Below are 22,961 nucleotides of genomic sequence, written 5' to 3'. Positions count from 1 at the left end.
TTGGATTTCTCAACATTGGGACATAGGAGACCATTCAGCACCTATAGTTGCTGTATTAAGTAAATTTTAAGAGGTTGAACAACAAGATGGAAGGAAGCAGGAATGTATGTTTAGTTGCAGGCTTTAAAGTGAGTGGAGCTAAGGGGCTAAAGGACACTACAAAGGCAATTATGTAATGCCTACAATGCAACATTTGAAGTGCACTGACGTGACTACCCTCTGGAGGAGATGAAAGTCAAATCTTTTTCAAGAATGTGTAATCCATAGTTATTATTAGATAGCCAGAAATTTCTATCATTTCCCAACACAGCAAAAGCCTGTGTTCTGCATCGAGTTAAATAAATTTTAACCAACCTTTACTCAGTGACTGTGGTGATTGTCATATTCAAATTATAATTTGGTATTGCTAAACTAATTCCTCTGACTTGCTTCATTTTTAAACCTCTACTTTTTCGCTTTCAATTTTTTTTTACTTGCCAAAATCTTTCACTCCACCCACTTTTATATGTTAGTAATAAGGTTCCAACACTTTCCTCTTATTAGCGAGGCAGTAAAATTATTATACGTCACATATCCCTGTTCCTTCTACCCATCCTGTTTAATTGTTTTTCTTTCTTTTAATCCTTAGTTTCATTATTCTTGAACCTTACCTGTCTATTCAAGGGAAATCTATATTAAGCATTCTAATCTTTTTTTCTGACACTACTTGTGCCTCTTTTCTTCTTTGACTAAAGCTTTTCCCATTATGCAGGGTTGCTATTTCTGGAAAGCCATTTCCAATTACCACTTTTAAATGTTAATAATTAGTGCAGCTATTGCCAAAGCGGGCACTTTACATTGGCTAAAGATAAAATCTGATGTAGTAGCATTGTTTGTTAATTCAAAATATTTTTCATGTTTCAACCATTCATAAAGGAAATACTCTTTCTCATCCTATCTTCTGTTCTGGGATTTGTATGGGTTGTTAACCTAATTAAAACCCCATGATTTCTGGTCCTGAAAGAATGGATTGGGCGAGTAATTGTACCATTGTAAATCTTAATATATTCACTAGTTTTATCTATTCTAAAAAAAAAAAAAAAAAAAAAGACATCACTCAATCCTTTATACTATCATCTGTGTACAGTCAAAATTGTTTTAGAAATACTATTTAATTCTCATACACTTTAAGTACGTAGCTGTTTTTATACTGACAGTATACTGTCGGTAAAATCTTCCCAACTATTGATCATTATCTGCAAGATTTCCTTGTCACGTCATTGTCCTTGTGTCCAAAGAATTTGATAAGTGTCATGTATTCATTGCCCGTCCTTTGCATTTATGGTTTTATTTTCTTTTATGTATACCTGTGCACTCATTTATCTCTGCTTTGTATTTGTCATTGTTGATGACACAACATAATTTTGCTCTTTTTCTAATCCTAGTAATCTTTATTTAGGAATTGTTCCCTCTAATACTCTTTCCCCTGTCTTTATCATCAAAATCATTCTCACTACTACTACTGTACTTGTAAATATGCCATTTTTAGCTACTGTATTTCAATCCTTCCACTACCTTCTCAAGTTAATTTTGCTAGTGGTAAGCTTGTCTCCCTGAAATAATTTTTCTTGTACAGTAATGTATTTTCATATAATACCCTTGATAACCAGCTATAAGTTTGATAGTAGTATGATCAAACCTTATATAAAAAAAAATTTGTATCAAAGTTACTTCAAATATAAACTTAAGCACATAATGTACTTTAAAAAGGGTATTTGCATAAAAAAATACTTGGTATATTGTATACAGTATATTTTAATGAAATATTCTATAAACTAAGATAGGGGTCATTCTTCTTTTTAAGAGGTTGCATAGTACCTCCAGGCCACTACATGCTACATTGATTTTGATGAAATTGGCAGTTCTGCTGAGCAGGTCGTAGTAATGTCCCATATTCTGTTCCTCCTAGTTGCAGACCCTTTTTTAGCCGTAAGCCTGTTCTTTATCCTCTCCCAGCCTATCAAATGGCATTGGTTTACCATTCCTACTGACCTTGCATGAAATGTAATTTTCACATAACCAGGGATTCATCATACTAAAAGTAATTGTTAGAAATGCTCTAAGATAAAAAAATCTAACTCTTAGGTTATAGACAATAGAAGTCCCTCTTACAGTGTAAACTGTACAATAGAATTTATTTTAGCCATGCACTCGCATTCTTGAACTTCTCAAATGGATGCTTTATGTAGTGAAATTGATAATGCTAGCAAGGAACAATGTTTAAAGAAAAATTCAGAAAAAATAATGTACTGTCCTTGGGTTTATGAGCATAAAATGACAAAGCTTTTTTTTTAGTTAAAGAGCTATTGAAGCCTCTTGCAAGGCATGTAAATACTATCAACACTAGATGAGTCTACTTGTGATATGTAGACCTAGCTGTTGCTGTACTCTTATGGAGTTTGCTGTTATAGAATACTTTATACTGCACTACAAAGTCACTTAAAAGCCACAGTAGATAAGTACAGTGAAAGAATGGTTCCATCAAAAGCCAAATTATTGAAAAATATAGTAGCTAAGAAACTGTTTATTCTTGCATGTACACCTTCCAACCAATCAGTCGGTAGTAAGGTCAGCTTCTGCATCTTTTCTCATCAGTTTAGAAGCAGCAGTCTTCTAAACTGTTTCTGCTTGCTTCTCGACTGATCAATTGCCTATTTAATCAGCACCTGTTCAGCCTACACTTGATTGCTTGCACCTATTATGCCTGTTCTTCTAGTGCCCCGTCCTGGTTACCATGGTGTTACTATTATGACATCAGAAGTACCAATGATGGGTTTAGCCCTTGCCAGTTTCACTGGTCCTATAACAATTACTTCAGTAACCTCCTATTTGCCCGTCATAGAGATGAGCAGATTAATAGGACATGACCAATTCTTGGTCAATCTTTCTTACTCCCCAGTCTGTAATGAAAAATCTGTTGCAGGATAGCCGGTGAATAGGTATTCATGTAACCATTCTCCCCCTCATAAAGGGAGGATGGGGGAGAACTACTACTGTACTTACAAATCAAGTCTAATAAGAGTCGTGCTCAGAAATGTAGCTTACCAGTATCAGTGTAAGATCCAGCATGTAATGGTACGAAAGGTTCATCACTAAATAATCGGAAGAAAAGAGGAAGAAGAAAAACCAGTCATTCTACCCTTCTGCCAGGGTTTTATCGAACATATTACCATAAACAAGATACTTTCTGTCCCGTAATGGAGATGGACTGGCTACGTACCAACAGAGCTTCCACCACGTGACCAAAAACAAGCGTTGAATGTAAGAATGCAGTACTCCCTTAAGAAGGCTGATGAAGGCTGTTTGCCATATCCAAACTCCAACACCTGTTCTACTGCAGATTCTTTAGAATCTAGGTGGAAATAATACCTGATTTTGTGAGCTCTTCATCCTTCAATCCCCCATATAGGTCGAAGCATATGATCTAAAAAGTCTTGTGAAATCAGAAAGAGACTGTTAGGACACTTCTTTCTTGGTTCTGCCAGGGGTAAGAAAGATAAGCTGCCACTTAGGTATGAGTATGAGTGGCAGGTCCTTTCAGTAGCTTTTACCATATTAGTAGCTCCAGACAAAAGATGGCCAACGATTCCTAGTAATCCAAGGGTAATTCTCTAGAAGTGCTGACAGATGGGGAATCTTTATGTATGTGGACATCTGGGAGCAACCAGGGTCATCCTGCCTAGTGTAATCAACATTGGTTTATCAGCTGGCAATACAAACAGAGGGAAATATACATCCAGATGATCTCATTGGTGTTGGAAGAGTCCTCACACAATGCATACATTACCAGGATGTTGAAGCGCAGAAGTTCACTGATCTTACACCTTGGGAGACCAGGTCACCCAGGTGCATGTCCGGAGGTGGAAAGTTGGGTGTGACCCCACTGGTGAGGTTTTCCTTATCCAGCCACCAGTTAGATTGGTCTGTGCCTCCTGTCTCGGTAGAACAGGATGAAACAGGGGACCTTTCGGAGCTGACCAGCAAACCTTCAAAAACAACCAAAGGGATCTAAGGTGGAGGCAGTTGTGTAGAACAAGCTTCTCCAATGAGGAAGGAAATGAGGAAGGAAGGTATTCAAGAACATTATCGGTCTACAAGATAGGGGGTGAGAGGGATCAGTGGTCTAGAAATACAGCAGGTACCCCTCCCGAAGGACACCGCTAACTAGGACTTGGACCTGTGCTCTGTCAACTTGCTGTAAGGCACGAGAGGCATCCCCATACTTTGCAGCAGAAAAGGGGGAATGCTGACAACAGCTTCCCCTCTATCTTCCCTCTTTCTCCCTACCTTACCTGGCCTGATCAAGGTGGGGGCCTCAAAAGGCTTGTGCACACAGAATCCCTTCAAGAAGAGCTTGTAGAATCCAGATTTAGAACTAGAGAAGGTTGTAGAACCTTCTTATCCCCGATCCTGCAGGCATGGCCACAGACTTCTTCAAAGAGCCAGAGCCCATGAGAGAAAGAAACTATGCAAAGGATCAGGGAGTCCTGCAAGGCTCAAAGCTAGGAAACAGCTTAAAGGGTGACCTTGGCAGAAGATTCAAGGTCATCAACTGGGGGATTAAGGAGCATGTGTATTGTGGCTTCTCTCCAAAGGTATCACGCCCGTATGTGTGTGTGTGCACATACTGACGGGTCTCTGGTGTGGTGATGTTGCAAGACTCTAAAACATAGAACTTTCACTGACTAGTGCATGTGGCAAGGTTCTGTTTGTCTGACCAGAAGTGAGAGAGAACCCACATCCACAGATCTGATTGTGAACTTGAACCTAGACCAACTAGCATGATCCGATCATCGCATCTCCAAAGAAGGCCTCGACCTTGAGGGACACTAAATTGCCATTTGATTACCGAGGCCAACCTAAAAGAGGCGCCAAGGTTACCTCACTCAGTTCATTAAGAACGTCCACAAAGGACCACTTCGACTCGGGGTTCTCTGTTCCCGTAGGTACTGATCCAAGGTCCAGTATCTGTGGAGTAGAAGAGCAAGAGTATCCTCGTACTTCACAGGGGTAGGGGGTCCAGCAAGCTTCTCCGAAAGTCTACTCTCCCCACGAAAATTAGCGTTCTAACCAAAGGATAAAACCTGCAAAGTTAACTTGAGAATGTAGTCAGACCAGGCCAGTAGTCATCAGGAAGATAAGGACCTCTAGCAATAATCAACACAGTCGTACCTTGTACTCTTCCCTCGGATGATTACGGTGGAAAGGATGAATTGACCTTATGCTTCGAGGCCCCTTGACCACATGTCCGTGACTGATGACTGCGCACCAGCTTGCAATGACATCTTCTCGACACAGTCAGCTGCACTACCCCATTCAAAGAAGGAACTGCAGTTCATATTCCAGAAAAGAAAGATGAAGGTACTCAGCTTCAACTCATGACTGACAGGTGTACACAGGCTTATTCAAGGCCATGCACCTGTCCCACCTGGTTACTGGGTAGTACGGGGAACCAAGGGCATGTGTCCCCAACACAAAAGACAGGTGGTGTCGTCAAGAGCCCTACAACTGTACTTATCACTACGATTGGCCTTCCTTGACTTTTTCCTTGTTATTTGAAGTTTCAGAATTGGAAGAGGAAAATGAGGATGACAAAAGTTGGAAGAGAAAGGAGAACAAATCGATTCTTCAAACCACCTTCTCAGGATCTGTAAGCCTATAAGTCAAAGTCTAAGTGACCATCAACTATAAAGTTCTCCCAAAGGGTAAAAATCTTATGGGTTGTTACGCCAATTGGGTGCCATTTTTTTCAACACGGGATATAGCAGTACCCCATTCAGAGAAGGAGCAGAGTCCTCCATCCATGTAGAAAAGCGGAGACCACCCAAACTCTTCCAACACAAAGGAGACAGAAGGTGGACGTGCACCTCTGTTCCACCTGGCAACACGTAGCCAGGAGAACACAGGTCACAATACTGAGGGCAGTGACACAATGCCATGGCACAGGGCCTTGTGCATCAGCCTTCGGGGCCTGTCACATTCCCATGCTCCCCCTTCCCCTCTCAAAAGGAGAAGGTGTTGTCATCAAGACCCCTATTTTTGTGACTATAACTGCCATTTCTGGATTACCAACACTATTTCTTCTTCTTCTAAGAAGGGAAAGAATCAGAAGAGGATGGGAATTAAATGCTTTTTCCACTTACCAACTTTCTTATTAGGTTCTGCAAGCAGAGAAGTGGAGGTCTTAGCGACCATCGATGGGTGCCCTCTTGTCAACGCGGGACACACCAGTACCCTTTTAGAGAAGGAAGCAGACTCCACTGTCTTAGTAGAAAGGTGAATGAGTGGGCTCAGGCTCTTCCAATACAGGCTGACAAAGATAGACACGGGCTATGCACCTCTGACCCACCTGGCTACTAGATAGACAGGGGAACCACCAGGTGTTGTCCACCCCCCACTTCTTGAAGTCGAGGTGGTGACAAAAAGAGCTCTATTTGTAACTATTACTGGGCTTCTCCTTCTTAGAAGTGTCAGAATTGGAATCTTAAGAGAAGTTCAAAGCAGAAGAGTTGGAAGGGGAAGGAATAACTTCTTCCACTTACCAACTTTCTCCTGAAGATCTGCAAGCGGTTGCTATTGACTAATAGATCACTGGTGAAGCTCCACCAAGAGGAAAAACCACTTGTCACTGACAGGAACCACAACACTTTTGAACACTGTCACAGGGTAAGCAGCAGACTCTTTCACTGACACAGGAGCCTTGCAGGATCAGCACTGCAAGCACTAACACTGTTGAATCACTCATGTTACCACTGCTACTGGGGACACCGTGGCAAAGTAGCCCTAGCTGCCTGCTCCCTCAAAGATATTGAGGGCCTACCTTCAAAACCTATAGAAGGCTAAGTTGTTAGTTCACTAATCATTGTCGGTCTGCATGAAAAAGCTTCCCCCACATGGAGTGCAGCGATCACCAAGTACTCCACAACCCTGAAGTCGTTCCGAGTTCTCCTTGCCAGGAGTCTATACTCTGAAGCATCAGCTAATGGCAAAGTTGATGAGGAGTCCAAAGTGAAAAACAGTCTCTCCAGTAATTCATGGGCTTGCCAAGAATATCACTAGGGAAGATTCAACTTTCTTGCTACTCAATGCAAACTCCCACCTACGGGAGGCCACAATCTACAATCTGTAAAAAGGGGAGGATTGTAAACAATTGTGCCCCTTAACATAGGAAGAGAATCTATTGTTACAGTTGTTAAGTCATAATCCAATACAAAGTCCAGTATACACTTGCAATTCTCCTCCGTTCTATCACGAAGCAGATATCAACCAAACTAAAAAGTATAATAAAAATGTTAAACAGGCTTGAATGGGACGCAACAGTACATCCATACTCATTATGGCTAAAGTCAAAAGCGGAGGCTTTGACAGGTTGGTTGTTAGGGCTATTCGCCTTCACCACCTGTCATTAACTACTGTATTATACTGCGTTGATGGTTTCAACGGCCAATCCAGTGCTGCTGAAGACATTCCTATTTTTAAGGTTTTTATACATGTAGGAACAAATTAGATACGACTAAAGCTAAATAATGAAAATTAAGTAGATGAACATTCCAGCAACCAAATTATTTAGTTAATCTTCATATATATGAAGTCCTAGCACTAACATAGTCATACTGTAAGAACAAACTACCTTACCTACTTCTATAAAATAATTCTTACTAAAGAGTAAAAAGAACTAGCATTTTAAAAGTGTTTAGAATAGATCCATCTATTCATTATAAAGAAGAGAATACCACTTGAAAGCATGACAACCATATTTTCAAGTGCCCGTCTCTGCCGAATAGATTTCTATGTGCACACTATAGAAGATACTCTCAACACTTGCTCTACATTCCAGATGTCCCAAGGATAACAGAAATTGTGCTCCTTTCTTTACTGGTTACTTTCCTTATGATATATATTTTTGGAATAAAAAAAAATTGTAATTTTCAATCCAAAGCTCGTCTCTTAGCACTATGTTATATTTGATTTCATTGAATTCACACTTGTAGTCATTTCTGTAGTGCTTACAGGGTTGTTTTCATTGCTACTATTTCCTTTACTTCATTTTCAGCCACCATAAGGTTAGTTTTGCTTATACAGTAGTGTTTAATATTTTCATATACCAAATCCCTGCAATCCTATTCCTTTTCACTTTCCACACTGTAGTGCCTGCCTGCCTTTTCCTTTGTGTGTTCTGTTGTATTTCTTCTCAATCTTCTGGTCATGTCTTAATTTTTCATGCGTTCAAATACTGTATTCTGTGTAGCTCATCTCAAAAAATTTTTTTTATCAAGTTCTTTGTCTTTTTCATGTTTCATCTTCCCATGGCTCTTCTAACTTCTTCAGATGTAAGTCTAGTTTTTTAACTAGTCATTTGACATCCTCAAATTTGGATCCTTTCTCCTCCCATTATTTAGTTGTACAGTATCATAAAAAACAGCATTGTTTTCTTGTCATGGTACTTAATATTTTTTTTTATCTATTTCAGATATTACTACGACAAAAACATCATGACAAAAGTTCACGGAAAGCGTTATGCATACAAGTTTGACTTCCGAGGTTTGGATCAGGTGCGGCAACAACAGAGCGCTGAAGCTCAGAGATACCCCCCAGACCTGAGTTTTCTCACAAGTTATTCACATTTGTTGGGTGGGTCTTCCCCACTTGCAAGCAGTTCCTTCACATCCTCGGCGTCTCACCCACCACCGCCGTTGTTATCACCACCGCCTTACTGGGCAGCAGTATCATCAGCAGCAGCTCTTGCTACAACTTCGCCTTTAGCTACTTCGTCACCGCTGGCTACTTCCTCGCCTTTGGCTACATCACCACCTCTTGCTCTTCATGCAGCACCTTTAGTCTCTCCTCTTGGCTCTCCCCCCCCTGATGCCTCTCCAGTAACCACATCGAGCTCAAGAGTACTTCCTCACTATCCGTACACATCATGAATCCAAAGACTCATTGCAATGATACCTGCATTAGGTTAGGATGAACTCTGCATTCCTCTGTAAATCATAGTATTATTAGATGTACTGTAGGTAAAAGTAAATGAATTTAAGAGAAGCATTGGATATCAATTGGAAGTTATATTCGATGTATCATGAATTCATATTTTCAATAACTGGATTCATGCACAGTCATATCAGTTTTCATGGCATGAAATATGGACATTTTCAAATGAAATGCATATAATGTTTTGATCATAATAATGTCTCTACAAGTGTAAACAAACAACCATGATATGAAGTAAATTGAGGAAAGTACTGACTAAAAAACAAGTCGATTGGAAAAGTTCCTAATATTGTACGTAATTGCTGAAAATCATGGAAAATTAGTCTTCTTCACTTCTTCATCATCCATAGTTTTCCCATGATATATTTCAAGTGCCAAAGCTAAAACCCTAAATCACTTAAGTTTTGCACAAAATCAATGTGCTAATCTAGTCGTAACTTTTTGTCGTTACTTTGTATTAATACCCGTTTGTTTTTTAGGGTTTTGTATTTATGCCACAAACTTTTAGATAATTTCCAAAGACTGACATGTACAGAAACCATTTAAAACTCAGTCAACAAATGTCATGATTATCTCATCCCTGATGTTTTGATGTGAGAGGCTTTTTGTGATCTGACATCCTAGGGAGAACTATAGCATAGAATCGAGTGATGCTGAAATATTTTATTTCTTTCTTGATGGTAGTTAATCTTGTAGATAATAAATGTTCCTATTCCCTCCCCTGTGATGACTCGGCATCAAGTGCTGTAGATTGATATGATAGTATTTTGACTTATAGTTAATCAAAAGAACCCAGGTTATAAAACATATCAAGTGACATTCCATTTTCACACCTGTATTTTCTCTCATTTTTAAACTACATTTTCCCATCTTTATTATTTTATTTCTGCTTAATTTAATACCAATACAAACTTTAGACATGACATTCATCATATTGAATAAAACCTGATATCATTAGTTATGGTATATGCCCATGTAAGACATTTTTTAATATATGGTATTTTTCTTTCTCCAGATTCTTTGTAATAAAACAGGAAAAGTAATAAATTTGCTTAAAAATAAAAGTTTTAAATTTTATAACTTTCCCTTTATATACTCAGCTATTTCTATTCATATTTTAAAGATGAAAATGTAGGACAGACATAAAAGGTTAATAGTTTACCGAAGAAAACTAGGAAAATATTTTCCATGATTGAGCAACCATTAATGGAAAGTACATTAACTCTAAAATAACTCATTTTGAAAAAGTGGGACAAAGTCGTCCAACCTCCTCAAAAACCCAGTTGTCCCACTAATTTTTGATTGGTGACAAGAAGATCTGGCCTTCCCCCCGGACAGCACAAGACTTGTACATCTCCAAAGACTCCGGGTTGATAACTTGGGGAAGTATGTCACTGTGCCTGATCACTAGTCAAACCAGGTGATCGTTTGGAAGGTGTCCATGATCGACAAAACATGGCCTCCGACTCTTAAGCCGAGAAGGCAGAACCAAAGTCGCCTTCCTCCCTGCAAGGAAGTCCACCAAGAAAGACTCTGACTTGGGATTGTCCACCTCCGTCAGCAGCAGTCCAAGTCCAGTGATTTGGGAGCCGATGAAACCCAGCAAGGTAAGACAGTACAGCAGGTTGCACTGGCAATCCATTCACCACCTAAGAATACAACTGTTCTGTCTCGAGAACATTACTGACAACGTAATCAGGGACTGAAGAAGGCCCAAAAAGCCAACATCATCAGGGGAAGAAACCCTGGCACTGAACACGGCAGCATACTGATAGCCTCGAGAGGTGTCACGCTCTAAACTCGCTCTAGCAAACTTTCACAGATTGAGAGAGGAGCAGCAGACCAAAGTTCAGGCAGAAGGGGAGATGGAAAGTGTCAAAGCTCCTCCACCAACAAGGGGGTAAAAAGTGTGCATGGCCATAAACTCCCATCCTACCTGGTTACTGTGATTGCCAGTGTGCACGATCCACGGCCCTGGGGGTACATTACACGGTCACAGGCCTGGCCATGGCCAGACCCATGACCCCTGGGGTCTGCGGCACAGGGCCATAGCCCAGGCAGCATGAAACAAGAGGTAGTACACACCTTTCTCACCTGGCTGCCAGGGTAGCTGAGCACCCGAGCCAAGGGTCAGCCGTGATACCGTGCATTGACCTCTTCAGGACAAAACGTGGGGGCATCCACACCTGTCACACTTGAAATCGGGATTGCCAGAGCTATGACATGGAATCACGGTAACAGCACAGTGAATCAAACCATTGGGGCCCTTTCCTTGTGATTATGGCAGACTGGAGTTCTTCGACTTCTTCCTCTACTTCTTAGAAGTGTGTACGGAGTCGAAAGTCAAAGAGGACGAGAAGAAAGAGTAGTTGAAGGAGGAAAAAGAATGCACCTTTCTTCCTCTATTCAACCCTCACCTAGGCTCTGCAAGTCGAGGTCTGAGTGACCAACATCAATGATGCTCCTCAAATGGGAGAAACCACATGGGTTGCTCCTATAGGGACCCTAACACTCTGGAACACTGTCACAGAGTATGGGTACACACACTTACAGGGGAGCAGGAGCCCCAGGCACAGGGAAAAGGAGTAACAATGGGTGACCGGGTTAGGAGAGATGCACGGGAAACCGTCAACCACTATGGCAACATATCCTTTCAGCCCTGGGCTGCCCTATGCGCAGGTAGGGGAACCACTGCAAACATCACAGAAATCGACACCAGGACACACTGATTATGCCTTTCACCACTGGCATCACTGAGGGAGAGACTAGCCCAAACCTTCCTTAGGTCTCGCTAGTCATCAGCAGTATGCACAAACGGAGAAGAGACTCCAACCTCTGATAAAGTGCGGCAAATACAATGGGAACCCTACATGCCACCAGAACCTGAAAAGCCTGGCAATGTTGCTCCAAGGGCTCCTTGCTCCTGATGCATACTTCACAGGGACTGAGACGGGTGCAAGCACAGGAGCGGCGGCACTCAAAGAGCGGAAAGAAGAAACGAAACTTCCTTACTCCCCCTCAAAGCATACGCCCGACACTGCATAGGAGGCCATGACCTACACTCGGCATAAGGGGATGATAGCAAACAATCATGCCCCCTACCAAGAAGCACAAAGAATGTGGCTCTACAGTCGGTTTAACAAAATCCGTACATAAAGCCCATCCTTTCTTAGAAGCACATACGAATCTCTTGCTTCACAATCATAGTAATTAACTTTCAGCATTCATTTCCTGAAAAAGAAAATGAAAAATTCAATTAAGGGCGCAACAGTACGTCTGTACTGTGTTCGTTGCGGCCGAGAACATAAGTGAAGAGCTTTTGACAGATAGGGGAGGCAGGTCTCCTCAGCCTCGCTCACCACCTGTTTACCTGTCTTGTTAAACAAATTTAAGAATGTCCAACTTGTGCTGAGAAACATACCTCTACTTGAAAGACGATGGTTTGAATTTTGCGTAGGATCAAATAAACACTAAAGTAAACTTTTCTCTTTTCCCAAAAGGGATTTACAACTTAAGTCCCTCAAACAAAGCTGTAAATAACATTCTTCTAAGTTGACAAAAATGGTCTTCCTATGAACATAAGACCCATGTAGGACATAGCAAACAAGGCACATGGAAAACACTGAAACTACTTGATGGATATACTGTATAAATGGTTATTAGTTATTTATAACTAAAAATACATTCAGACAATCAGCAAAATAATGAAAATTCAAGAAATAGTGAATTAAATGAGGGGTATTAAAAATGGTGATACTGTACGTCAAAACGACGTAATGATAGTTTTAAAAACAGAAAAAACTATGAAAATTATATTACTTGAACATTGAATATGAAATCCCAAATGTTAAAAATTCTTAGCATAAATATAAAATGAGAGGAACAAAATTACCCTAATCCCCTGTAAAATCTACAAAACACTTAACTTCTGGGTACTTACATGTTTTATTAATATTCCTGGGCCAATGCACCATTATATGTGGAGACTACCGTACAAAATCTTCCAATAACTCAAAAAGCATAGGCAATAGCAACTTCCAGTTTTCCATGCTCACTGCGATAACTCATCTTTCTCGAATTCTCCTCACGAGACCTTCGGATCTTCTGATAATTTTTTCACAATCTTTTCAGAATATAGAGCAAGAATAAATTACTATGAATGCAATTAATTCCCACCGTAACTCACCATTAAATATGAATGCTGTAAGTATTTAATTATCATTAAGAAAATCAACATAATGAAGTTGAGTAAAAAATTTAAGAGAATGAGGGCTCAAACTTTCAGTTAATCTTTATTTATATAAAATCTTATCATCTAAAGGATATATAACAAGATAATGTACAGTTTATATAGGCCAGGCAATCTCCCTGTACAGTATGAGTACTGTACACTTGCTTAGGTAATAGATATGTTGTCATTTTATAAATTCTGCTATAGAGATTATCAATATATAGCATTCAAACTGTAAGCATAAAATGTGAACGAATTAAGAGGGCTGGTAATGTTTATATTTGCTTCAAAATTACTTAGACTAAATGCACGACAGGACAAACATACAAACCAGTGCCTTACTTTTTCCTCCACCTTGTCTGAGGCACCAATTTGCACTTCAAAATGCAGAAATTATTTTACTTATTAGATTGTAATGTCCTGACCATAGGCAGACCTAACTTTAAGCAGTTTATCTAGGGCTATATAAAACAAGTAAGGTGTAAACTTACTGAATAGATTGATATGCATAAAATTATTCAAAATGGTGAGCACAATATATGAAAAATTTATCATCTAGTTCTCTATGTGGAAGTACTGAATCTGAGTGGCTCAAATTATGCAATTTAGTTTTCGTAAAGGCCTTAGAGCATGTGATGGCCTTCTTACAATTTCCAATGCTATACAGAAATTCCTTGATTGTGGTCAGGAAGTTCGTATGATTGGCATTTGATTTTAGTAGCTCCTCTTAATTTTATTCATCATTACAGCCATCTCTGACCAACTATCTATAAACTTCAAGCCTAGGTACTTTCTTCTCCTTTTCTGTGTTGCACTAACATAGACCACGCTTCACGGTCAAAGTTATCTAAAATGGTCTTATAACCTCTCTCTTGCCAACTTATCAGCATTCATCTACAGACTGCAACAACATGTGCAAATGATTACAAGTGGCATATCATGAAAGTCCTCTCAAACAAGAGATTGATACATATTTGCAATACCTTAAGCAAAACGTCATACAGTAAAACCTCCCTATCCGCAGTCATTATATTCCAATCCCTGTGTCTGCTGAACTCCTTGGATAATCTGCAAAATAAGCTCTTAGGATTTTTTCATACTTGTAAATTTTCACTTGTACTTTAAATGTAAAATACACTACAACAGTGAATGTACTGTACTTTAATAATAATATTGTACAGATAGTACATTATAATCTTATACTAGCAAAATATCAATATCCTCACCTCTCTCAAATATGCATAATGCAAGACCTTAAATGTACTATACAGTACTACACTAAAATGCCAAGTATAAAAATTACAAGTACAGTAGCATCTCCGATTACGAGTAACTTTGAATCCGAGCCAATCGCAATACTGTACTAGCATATAAATTCAAATTGAGTTATGAGTATGAGCATTGCATTTCTGCAAGCAAAAAACTTAGCTCCATATGAGCATATTTTATTGACAAAGACTAACAAGATTAAAAAAGGAAGGTTGGTAGTATGCCATGCTTGCCAACTTCTTGTACTGTACCGGGTTACTGCGCAATAGTCTTGCATTGTGATACTACAACCCTGTGATCTCTCCAAAATCTTTATAAAGTTGATTGAACTCTCTTTCTTACTGTTATCTTAAATTTACTTCAAATTTACTACAAAACTATGCTGTACAAGTACTATACTGTATGTACAATCTAAAGAGCTGTACTGTACTTGACATGAAAGCTTATTGATGTAGGTATCTGCTTTTTATAACATGACAGCAGCTTGTAGGTACGTACATACATAATTTTTCGTATAAACGATGCATAAGTAACTTGAAAATCGCCTTAGGTCGGGTCTCTTGGAAAAATATTAAGGCCGGGTTATGACAGTAATAATAATAATAATAATAATAATAATAATGAAAAACAAACAGACAATAACTTCATCACCAACAGCTAACTATTTATCGCTTATGTCTTAAAATACCCACACTAAAGATATTAGCAAAGTAAATTATTAAAAAAGGCTCTTAAACATAATACTATACAGTTCTGTATATGATTATGTAAAATTTGACCAAGGGAGTTTTCAGAGTATTTCTTTATACTGCTATCCATAGTTCAAAACAACAGATTGTCGAAACAGAGATTGGGGAATTAGCATATAAAGAGGTTTTACTATATTTTCAATAAAAAAATATAAATATTTTAAGATCTACACAACACTAATCTTTTTCTAATCTACACAACTATCTATTTTTAAAATAGAAGTCAACGTAACCTTACGAGAAAGTTCAATATCTAAAATATTTATTTTTCATAGATACAAACTTATTTCACTTCTGCTATAGTGCCCAGTATGGTGCTCTGTTAGCTAAGTTAACAAAACCAGTGGATAGAGAAAGCCCTGAATACTCCTCCCAGGAGAAAACTATTATTTTTCAGAAACTCTCCTAATGTTCATAGTGCTTCTCTCTTGAAGTTTGATTTAATACCATCTACCCTAAAATTAAAAAAGTTCCAATTTTCTTTCCTCACATACAGACTTCTGCCTGTATTAACCAATGGAGACAATCTGGCGGTACATGGCAATAACCTTGACGTAGATACGGGGTAGATCCAGTCTTTTCACTTCTATCATAGTGATAACTATATATAAAAACATGATATATGATGAATTTATCAGCAACTTTTTAGGTCTTTAACCACAACTTTCTCTTGTTATTTTCCTTTTATCCTTTTATCACAGATGGGCACTGATCTGTGGAAATTCACTTGGCAAGTTTATTACTATTTTGGTTTGTTCCACATGAAAGCATACTCATGTTGAATATCAGAAGCAAAATGAAGGTGGTCAGAAATTTTGTTGAACACCTGCCACCCCAAAATTCATGACCCCACACGAGATGCATTCACTACGTAATAAATAACAAGTCCATAAGAAATTATACCAAAATTATATTTCCTTCCATTTAAAATATAAATTCTAATCAGAAGGATAACACTCAAACCTCGTTGCAGACATAGTGAGCTACCAGATGTGTGGCTGCATTTGTAGGTAATGTAACCACCATTACAATAAAGTATAAAATCATACACAAAAATGAAAATAAGAAGGAATTAGATCAAGAGCAGAGATGTGTGAATAGATAGGTTTAAAGGCCGCTCATGAATGACAGAGGCAAGGGACAGTGACATTTCCCTATCAAGCAGGACAATGCCCTAGAGACTGACCATATATCCATATGATCAGCGCCCAAGCCCCTCTCTCTCTACCCAAGTTAGGGCCTAGGAGGGCCAGGCAATGGCTGCTGATGACTCAGCAGATAGACCTATAGGCTCCCCCAAAACCCCCATCCTTAGCCCACAAGGATGGTAAGGTTGCAGCGGCCAAAGGAACTAACAAGTATGAGTGGCACTAGAACCCCACTCTGGCGTTCACCAGTCAGGGACGTTACCACATCAGCCACCACAACCCTAGGTTTTTATGTAATTATTATTCATGGAGCCATCACTGGTGATGATGTTATCTCTGTCAATAGCTTGTTTTTGCAGATTAAGTGGCAAGGGCAAAGGCAGTTATCTATGAGAAGTAAGAGAACTCACTAGTCTGACAAGCAACTGTACCAGACATGACAATACCGACTTATACAATTCTTTTAAAAAATAAACCATAGCTTCTCTCCAAGTAATACTTGAAGCACTATTGCACAATTAAGATTGCAAGCATGTTACTGACAATTCTGACACATGAAAAACATTGCACTAACTTTAGTCTGAGGAGTTATACTGAAAATATATGAATAAAAAAAAGAACATCCATAAAACACATGCATTCATTATGCAAAATCCAAGGCAACAACAGACAGTTCTGATAATGAATAAGTGAGCTTCCTTTATAGATCACTCACTAAAGAGATCAACTGCAGGCACCTTTCGTCAATTATATTCCAACTCCGGATAAACCGTACCATACCAGGCAGTATAGCAAATAAACAGAATAAAGTTTGTACTTTTGTCTGAGCACAGCAACATACAACAAATCTAAAAATCTTATTTAAAGCCTTAATGTCTCCTAAACTGTTTCTTAAACTTTTCATAATGGAAATCATCCGTGGCTTTTTCTCCGTGGGGTCTCTTTGGTGCCACAGTAGATATTTTCACACCTCCGCCAACAACAGGTTCCACTATTTCCTCTATCTTTTCCTTTTTCTTGGCTGGACCAGCATCTTCCAAATTAACTGAAATTTAAAGAAACTCGATAACAAAACTGAAATTTCAGAGAACATTTGGTCAAAAATAGTCTATAATGTCATAAATACCTTACAGTAGCCTTATAAAAAAACTTGATAACAAAACTGAAATTTAATTGAACATGTCAGCAAAAATAGTCTATAATGCAAAAAAAAATTACAGTAGACTTGGTATCATATGTGTGCATAAATATTACAAATTCTTAAATTAATTTGCATTTTTCTAAACTATACAAACTTGAGTCCTTAAATAATATTTTGATTTCATCATAGATAGAACTCAGCTGTTCAAATTTATAACGATGTTTCAGTAGTTACTCGCCAGCACACTGAGTAGCCGAGTAGCCAGTTTGACCACATTTTTTTTCCTGCAGTATTACCCTTGTTTTGCTTAGATTCACATATGACTAAAAGATCATCAAGTTACATTGAAAAATTATAAAATGTGTTGAGTGTTATAAATACATTGCTTAGGTTTTTGGCATTTTATAAAATTCCTATTTATTCTATAGAATACCTTGGTTTCACACAATGCTTTTCACATCAAAATACAAGAGGAAATGCCAGGAGCACTACTGAAGGCAATGGCTCTAATTTTAAAATTTCAAAATGGTATCACAAAGAAGTTTTCCTTGCATGAATTACATACAGCTTAAAATGATTATTCTTTTGAGTCTTAATTCTCAAATTTTAAATCCTAAAATACTGTGAAGTTGAAAAGTAATGGTCAGCAAAAACAATATTCACTTAATAAGTAAAAAAATGCAGTCTTTAACATCTATAGCCTTCTGCTATGCATATAAATATCAAACAATAACCAATGACTTACCTATCTCAAATCTAAACTAAAGCAAAAACTACTTCTAAGACAAATCATATTATTTGAAGTCATCCCTACAAACTCCCAGAAATCATTAATTTTCTCTCAATAGAAAGTACTTGACTGGAAGATAATCTAAACAATTGATTAAAATATACATACATCTGTTGTGCTGGACAAAATTGACAGCCATGTTTTTGGGAACAAACTCAGACGGGCGCTCCTTCTTCATCATGCTTTCCCTGAGTAACTTTTGTTTCGCTTCTTCAGTTGCTTCAATATTTCGGATCTTTGCTTCTAAGCCAAGATCCACTTCTGGGATGCCGCTCAACATCTGCAAGAAAAAAAAAACCCAATATGAATCAAATCTGTTTCATGGTTAGAAGGTATTGTTTAAAACTATAATCTATCTCTCATTTCTTGTCATGTTTATTCTGCTTACGGTTTTGTCTCTGTAGAAATGAACAGATACAGATTTCTTTAACCAATTGTTAGTCTAAGTATTACATCATAGCAATCTTTTTTTCATTATTCAATTAAAGTCAGTTAGCTGAATTTTTAAAGGATTATTTTTTAGTTTTGTATAAAGATTGTGAGTTTGGCCTTCTTCAAATTCAATTCCCCACCTTTGTAGTAGATTATATTTCATTACAAATTATATCACATCTCTACTTTGCCTTTTTTCAATCATGTTTCCTCAGCTATGTTCAAATTGAATTACCTGTTTGCTCACGTGAGCAAGAAAGATACTTCAGCCAAGTTGAATTTCATAATTTATATCATTTAATCTTTGTACATTTTGTAATTTTGAGTCTTTATCTTAACTTTTAATAAAGATGTAAGGAACTAAGGCCATCAGTTAAAAGTTTAAAGGTTACTCATAAGTAACAGAGGAAAAAGACGGGTCATTGCACTGTTGCAAAATGTCCTAGAGACTAAATACTGTATGTATACACATGATTAATGCCCAGGTAAAATCCAGACAGGACCTAGCAGTAGCTGCTAATGGCCCAGTAAAAAATTTATCATGGCCCAAAAACCCACCATCCCCACCTCATGGGAATAGCAAGGTCATGTCTTTTAATTAGTTCGTTATGCATGTTGCATAAGATTTTGCATAATTCTAATCATCCTTTACATTCAGATCTTCCTGGACAGTTCCATCCTGTTCGTAACACTAGACATACAGTTAATTCTAATAGTCAGGCCTTCTCCACCATGAGGCTAAATACTACACAGTATTCTAGAAGTTTTATTCCAGCTGTGACCAATTCGTGGAATGATCTTCCTAATCGGGTAGTTGAATCGATAAAAGTTCAAACTTGCAGCAGATGTTTTTAGGTTGAACAGTCTGCCATAAGTCATTTTATAGTTTATATTTGAAATATTTGTTTTGATGTTGTTACTGTTTTTAAAATATTTTATTTCAATTGTTCATTTTTTCTCATATCGTTTATTTATTTCCTTATTTCCTTTCCTCACTGAGCTATTTTTCCCTGTTAGAGCCCTTGGGCTTATAGCATCTTGCTTTTACAACTAAGGTTGTAGCTTAGCTAGTAATAATAATATGATATTTTGATTATAAAATAAATTTTTGAATATACTTACCCGGTGAATATATAATAGCTGACGTCTCGGACGGCTCGACAGAAACACAAAAACTCGCGAGCGATCGCCATGAAGGTTGCGGGTGTGCCCACCAGCGCCAACTATCGGCCAGATACCGCATATACATGTAAACAGCTCCAGTTATTCACCGGGTAAGTATATTCAAAAATTTATTTTATAATCAAAATATCATTTTTAAATATTAAACTTAGCCGGTGAATATAAAATAGCTGATTCACACCCATGGTGGTGGGTAGAGACCAGTATTAATACAGTTTACGGCGTATATGCTTAGAGTTTTTGACAGTTATATTATAACAAAACCCAAATAAATATAGGTACCTGGTAAGGAAGCTGACTCTGACGATTACTCTGCCTTGTTAGTCTGCTTTCCTCACGAAGCCCAGCCATCCTCTTAGGATGCTGAAAGACTCCCAGGAGCTGAAGTATCCAGGGCGGCAACCCATACAACAGGACCTCATCAAAACCCTCAATCTGGGCGCTCTCAAGAAATGACATTTGACCACCCGCCAAATCAACCAGGATGCGAAAGGCTTCTTAGCCTTCCGTACAACCCAAAACAAGATTAAAAACATTTCAAGAGACAGATTAAAAGGATATTGGAATTAAGGGAATGTAGTGGTAGAACCCTCACCCACTACTGCACTCGCTGCAACGAATGGACCCAGTGTGTAGCAGTCCTCATAAAGAGTCTGGACATCTTTTAAGTAAAATGACGCGAACACCGACTTGCTTCTCCAAAAGGTCGCGTCCATAATACTTCGCAGAGATCTATTTTGCTTAAAGGCCACGGAAGTTGCTATAGCTCTTACTTCGTGCGTCTTAACCTTAAGCAAGCAACGGTCTTTTTCACTCAAGTGAGAATGAGACTCTCGGATTAAAAATCTAATAAAATATGACAAAGCATTCTTTGACATAGGTAATGATGGCTTCTTAACTGAGCACCACAAGGCCTCAGATCCACCTCGTAAGGATTTGGTACGAGCTAAATAGAACTTAAGAGCTCTAACTGGACACAGTACTCTTTCAAGTTCGTTGCCTACGATCTCTGACAGGCAAGGTATATCAAATGACTTAGGCCAAGGACGAGAAGGCAGTTCATTTTTGGCCAAGAAGCCAAGCTGAAGTGAACATGTGGCTTTATTCGTGGAAAAGCCGATGTTCCTACTGAAGGCATGGATCTCACTGACCCTTTTAGCCGAAGCCAAGCACACTAAGAAAAGTGTCTTGAGGGTGAGATCCTTCAGGGAGGCTGAATGTAATGGCTCAAACCTGTCGGACATTAGGAACCTTAGGACCACGTCTAAGTTCCATCCAGGAGTTGCCATACGACGCTCCTTAGAGGTCTCGAAAGACTTAAGGAGATCTTGGAGATCTTTATTATTGGAAAGATCTAAGCCTCTATGTCTAAAGACAGACGCCAATATGCTCCTGTAGCCCTTAATAGTGGGTGCTGAGAGGGAGCGAACATTTCTCAGATGTAAGAGAAAATCTGCGATTTGGGCTACAGAGGTACTGGAAGAGGAAATAGATGCTGACTTGCACCAGTCTCGAAAGACTTCCCACTTCGACTGGTATACTTTGATGGTAGAAGCTCTCCTAGCTCTCGCAATCGCTCTGGCTGCCTCCTTCGAAAAGCCTCGAGCTCTTGAGAGTCTTTCGATAGTCTGAAGGCAGTCAGACGAAGCGCGGGAGGCTTTGATGAAGATCCCTTACGTGGGGCTGCCGTAAGAGATCTATCCTTAGAGGAAGACTCCTTGGAACGTCTACCAGCCATTGAAGTACCTCTGTGAACCACTCTCTCGCGGGCCAGAGGGGAGCAACCAACGTCAACCTTGTCCCTTCGTGAGAGGCGAACTTCTGCAGTACCTTGTTGACTATCTTGAACGGTGGGAATGCGTACAAGTCCAGGTGAGACCAGTCCAGTATAAACGCGTCTATGTGGGTCGCCTCTGGATCTGGGACTGGCGAGCAATAGATCGGGAGCCTTTTGGTCATAGAGGGGGCAAAGAGGTCTATGGAGGGTTGACCCCAAGTCGCCCAAAGACTCTTGCACACGTCCTTTTGGAGGGTCCATTCCGTGGGGATCACCTGACCTCTCCGACTGAGACAGTCTGCCAAGACGTTCAAGTCCCCCTGGATGAATCTTGTCAACAGGGAGATGCCTCGATTTTTTGACCATATGAGGAGGTCCCTTGCGATCACGTACAGTGTGTGGGAGTGAGTGCCTCCTTGCTTGGAGATGTACGCCAAAGCTGTGGTGTTGTCTGAATTGACCTCTACCACTTTGTTTCGAAGAATGCTCTCGAAACTCATCAAGGCCAAGTGGACTGCTAATAGCTCCTTGCCGTTGATGTGCATGCTCTTCTGAACCGACGTCCACAGACCCGAACATTCCCAACCGTCCAGAGTCGCACCCCAACCCAAATCCGACGCGTCTGAGAACAACACGTGGTTTGGGTTCTTGACTGCCAGGGACAGACCCTCTCTCAGACTTATGTTGCTGTCCCACCAGTTCAGGCATGCTTTGACTGGCTCGGAGATCGGGATTGATACAGCTTCTAAAGTCTTGCTCTTGTTCCAGTGAGAGTCTAGATGGAACTGGAGAGGGCGAAGGTGAAGTCTCCCTAGCGAGACAAACTGCTCCAGGGATGACAGAGTCCCTACGAGACTCATCCAACTTCTTACTGAACAACATTCTCTTTTCAGCATGAGTCGGACTTTGAGCAGGGCTTGTTCTATTCGGGTGGCAGACGGAAAAGCCCGAAAAACTAGACTGCGAATCTCCATCCCCAAATAGAGAATCGTCTGGGATGGAATCAGTTGAGACTTTTCTAAGTTGACCAAAAGTCCCAACTCCTTTGCCAGACCCAACGTCCAGTGTAGGTCCTGCAGACAGCGATGACTGGACGATGCTCTGAGAAGCCAGTCGTCCAAGTACAGGGAGGCTCGAATTCCCGAAAAATGAAGGCATTTTGCCACATTCCTCATGAGCCTCGTAAACACGAGAGGAGCAGGGCTGAGGCCG

General features: G+C 39.4%; 2 protein-coding genes across 2 annotated transcripts in view; one reads left to right on the top strand and one right to left on the bottom strand.

Annotated features, from left to right (window-relative positions):
* LOC137617341 (uncharacterized) overlaps positions 1-10,088 on the top strand; it is a 140,669-nt gene extending 130,581 nt beyond the window's left edge. The window contains exon 5 of the mRNA XM_068347364.1: positions 8,510-10,088. Coding sequence (XP_068203465.1) covers positions 8,510-8,966 — 457 coding nt within the window. The 3' untranslated portion in view covers positions 8,967-10,088. The remainder of the gene's footprint in view (positions 1-8,509) is intronic.
* Positions 10,089-13,309: 3,221 nt separating this feature from the next.
* Positions 13,310-22,961, bottom strand: part of LOC137617342 (splicing factor C9orf78 homolog) — a 43,224-nt gene continuing 33,572 nt past the window's right edge. The window contains exons 5-6 of the mRNA XM_068347365.1: positions 18,467-18,638; positions 13,310-17,472 (exon numbers count right to left, since the gene is read on the bottom strand). Coding sequence (XP_068203466.1) covers positions 17,297-17,472; positions 18,467-18,638 — 348 coding nt within the window. The 3' untranslated portion in view covers positions 13,310-17,296. The remainder of the gene's footprint in view (positions 17,473-18,466; positions 18,639-22,961) is intronic.

The sequence above is a fragment of the Palaemon carinicauda genome, chromosome 23 (genome assembly GCF_036898095.1).
Source record: "Palaemon carinicauda isolate YSFRI2023 chromosome 23, ASM3689809v2, whole genome shotgun sequence".
Taxonomy (NCBI): domain Eukaryota; kingdom Metazoa; phylum Arthropoda; class Malacostraca; order Decapoda; family Palaemonidae; genus Palaemon; species Palaemon carinicauda.
Note: the sequence above shows the minus strand (reverse complement) of the source record. Positions and strands in the feature narration are given on the sequence as shown.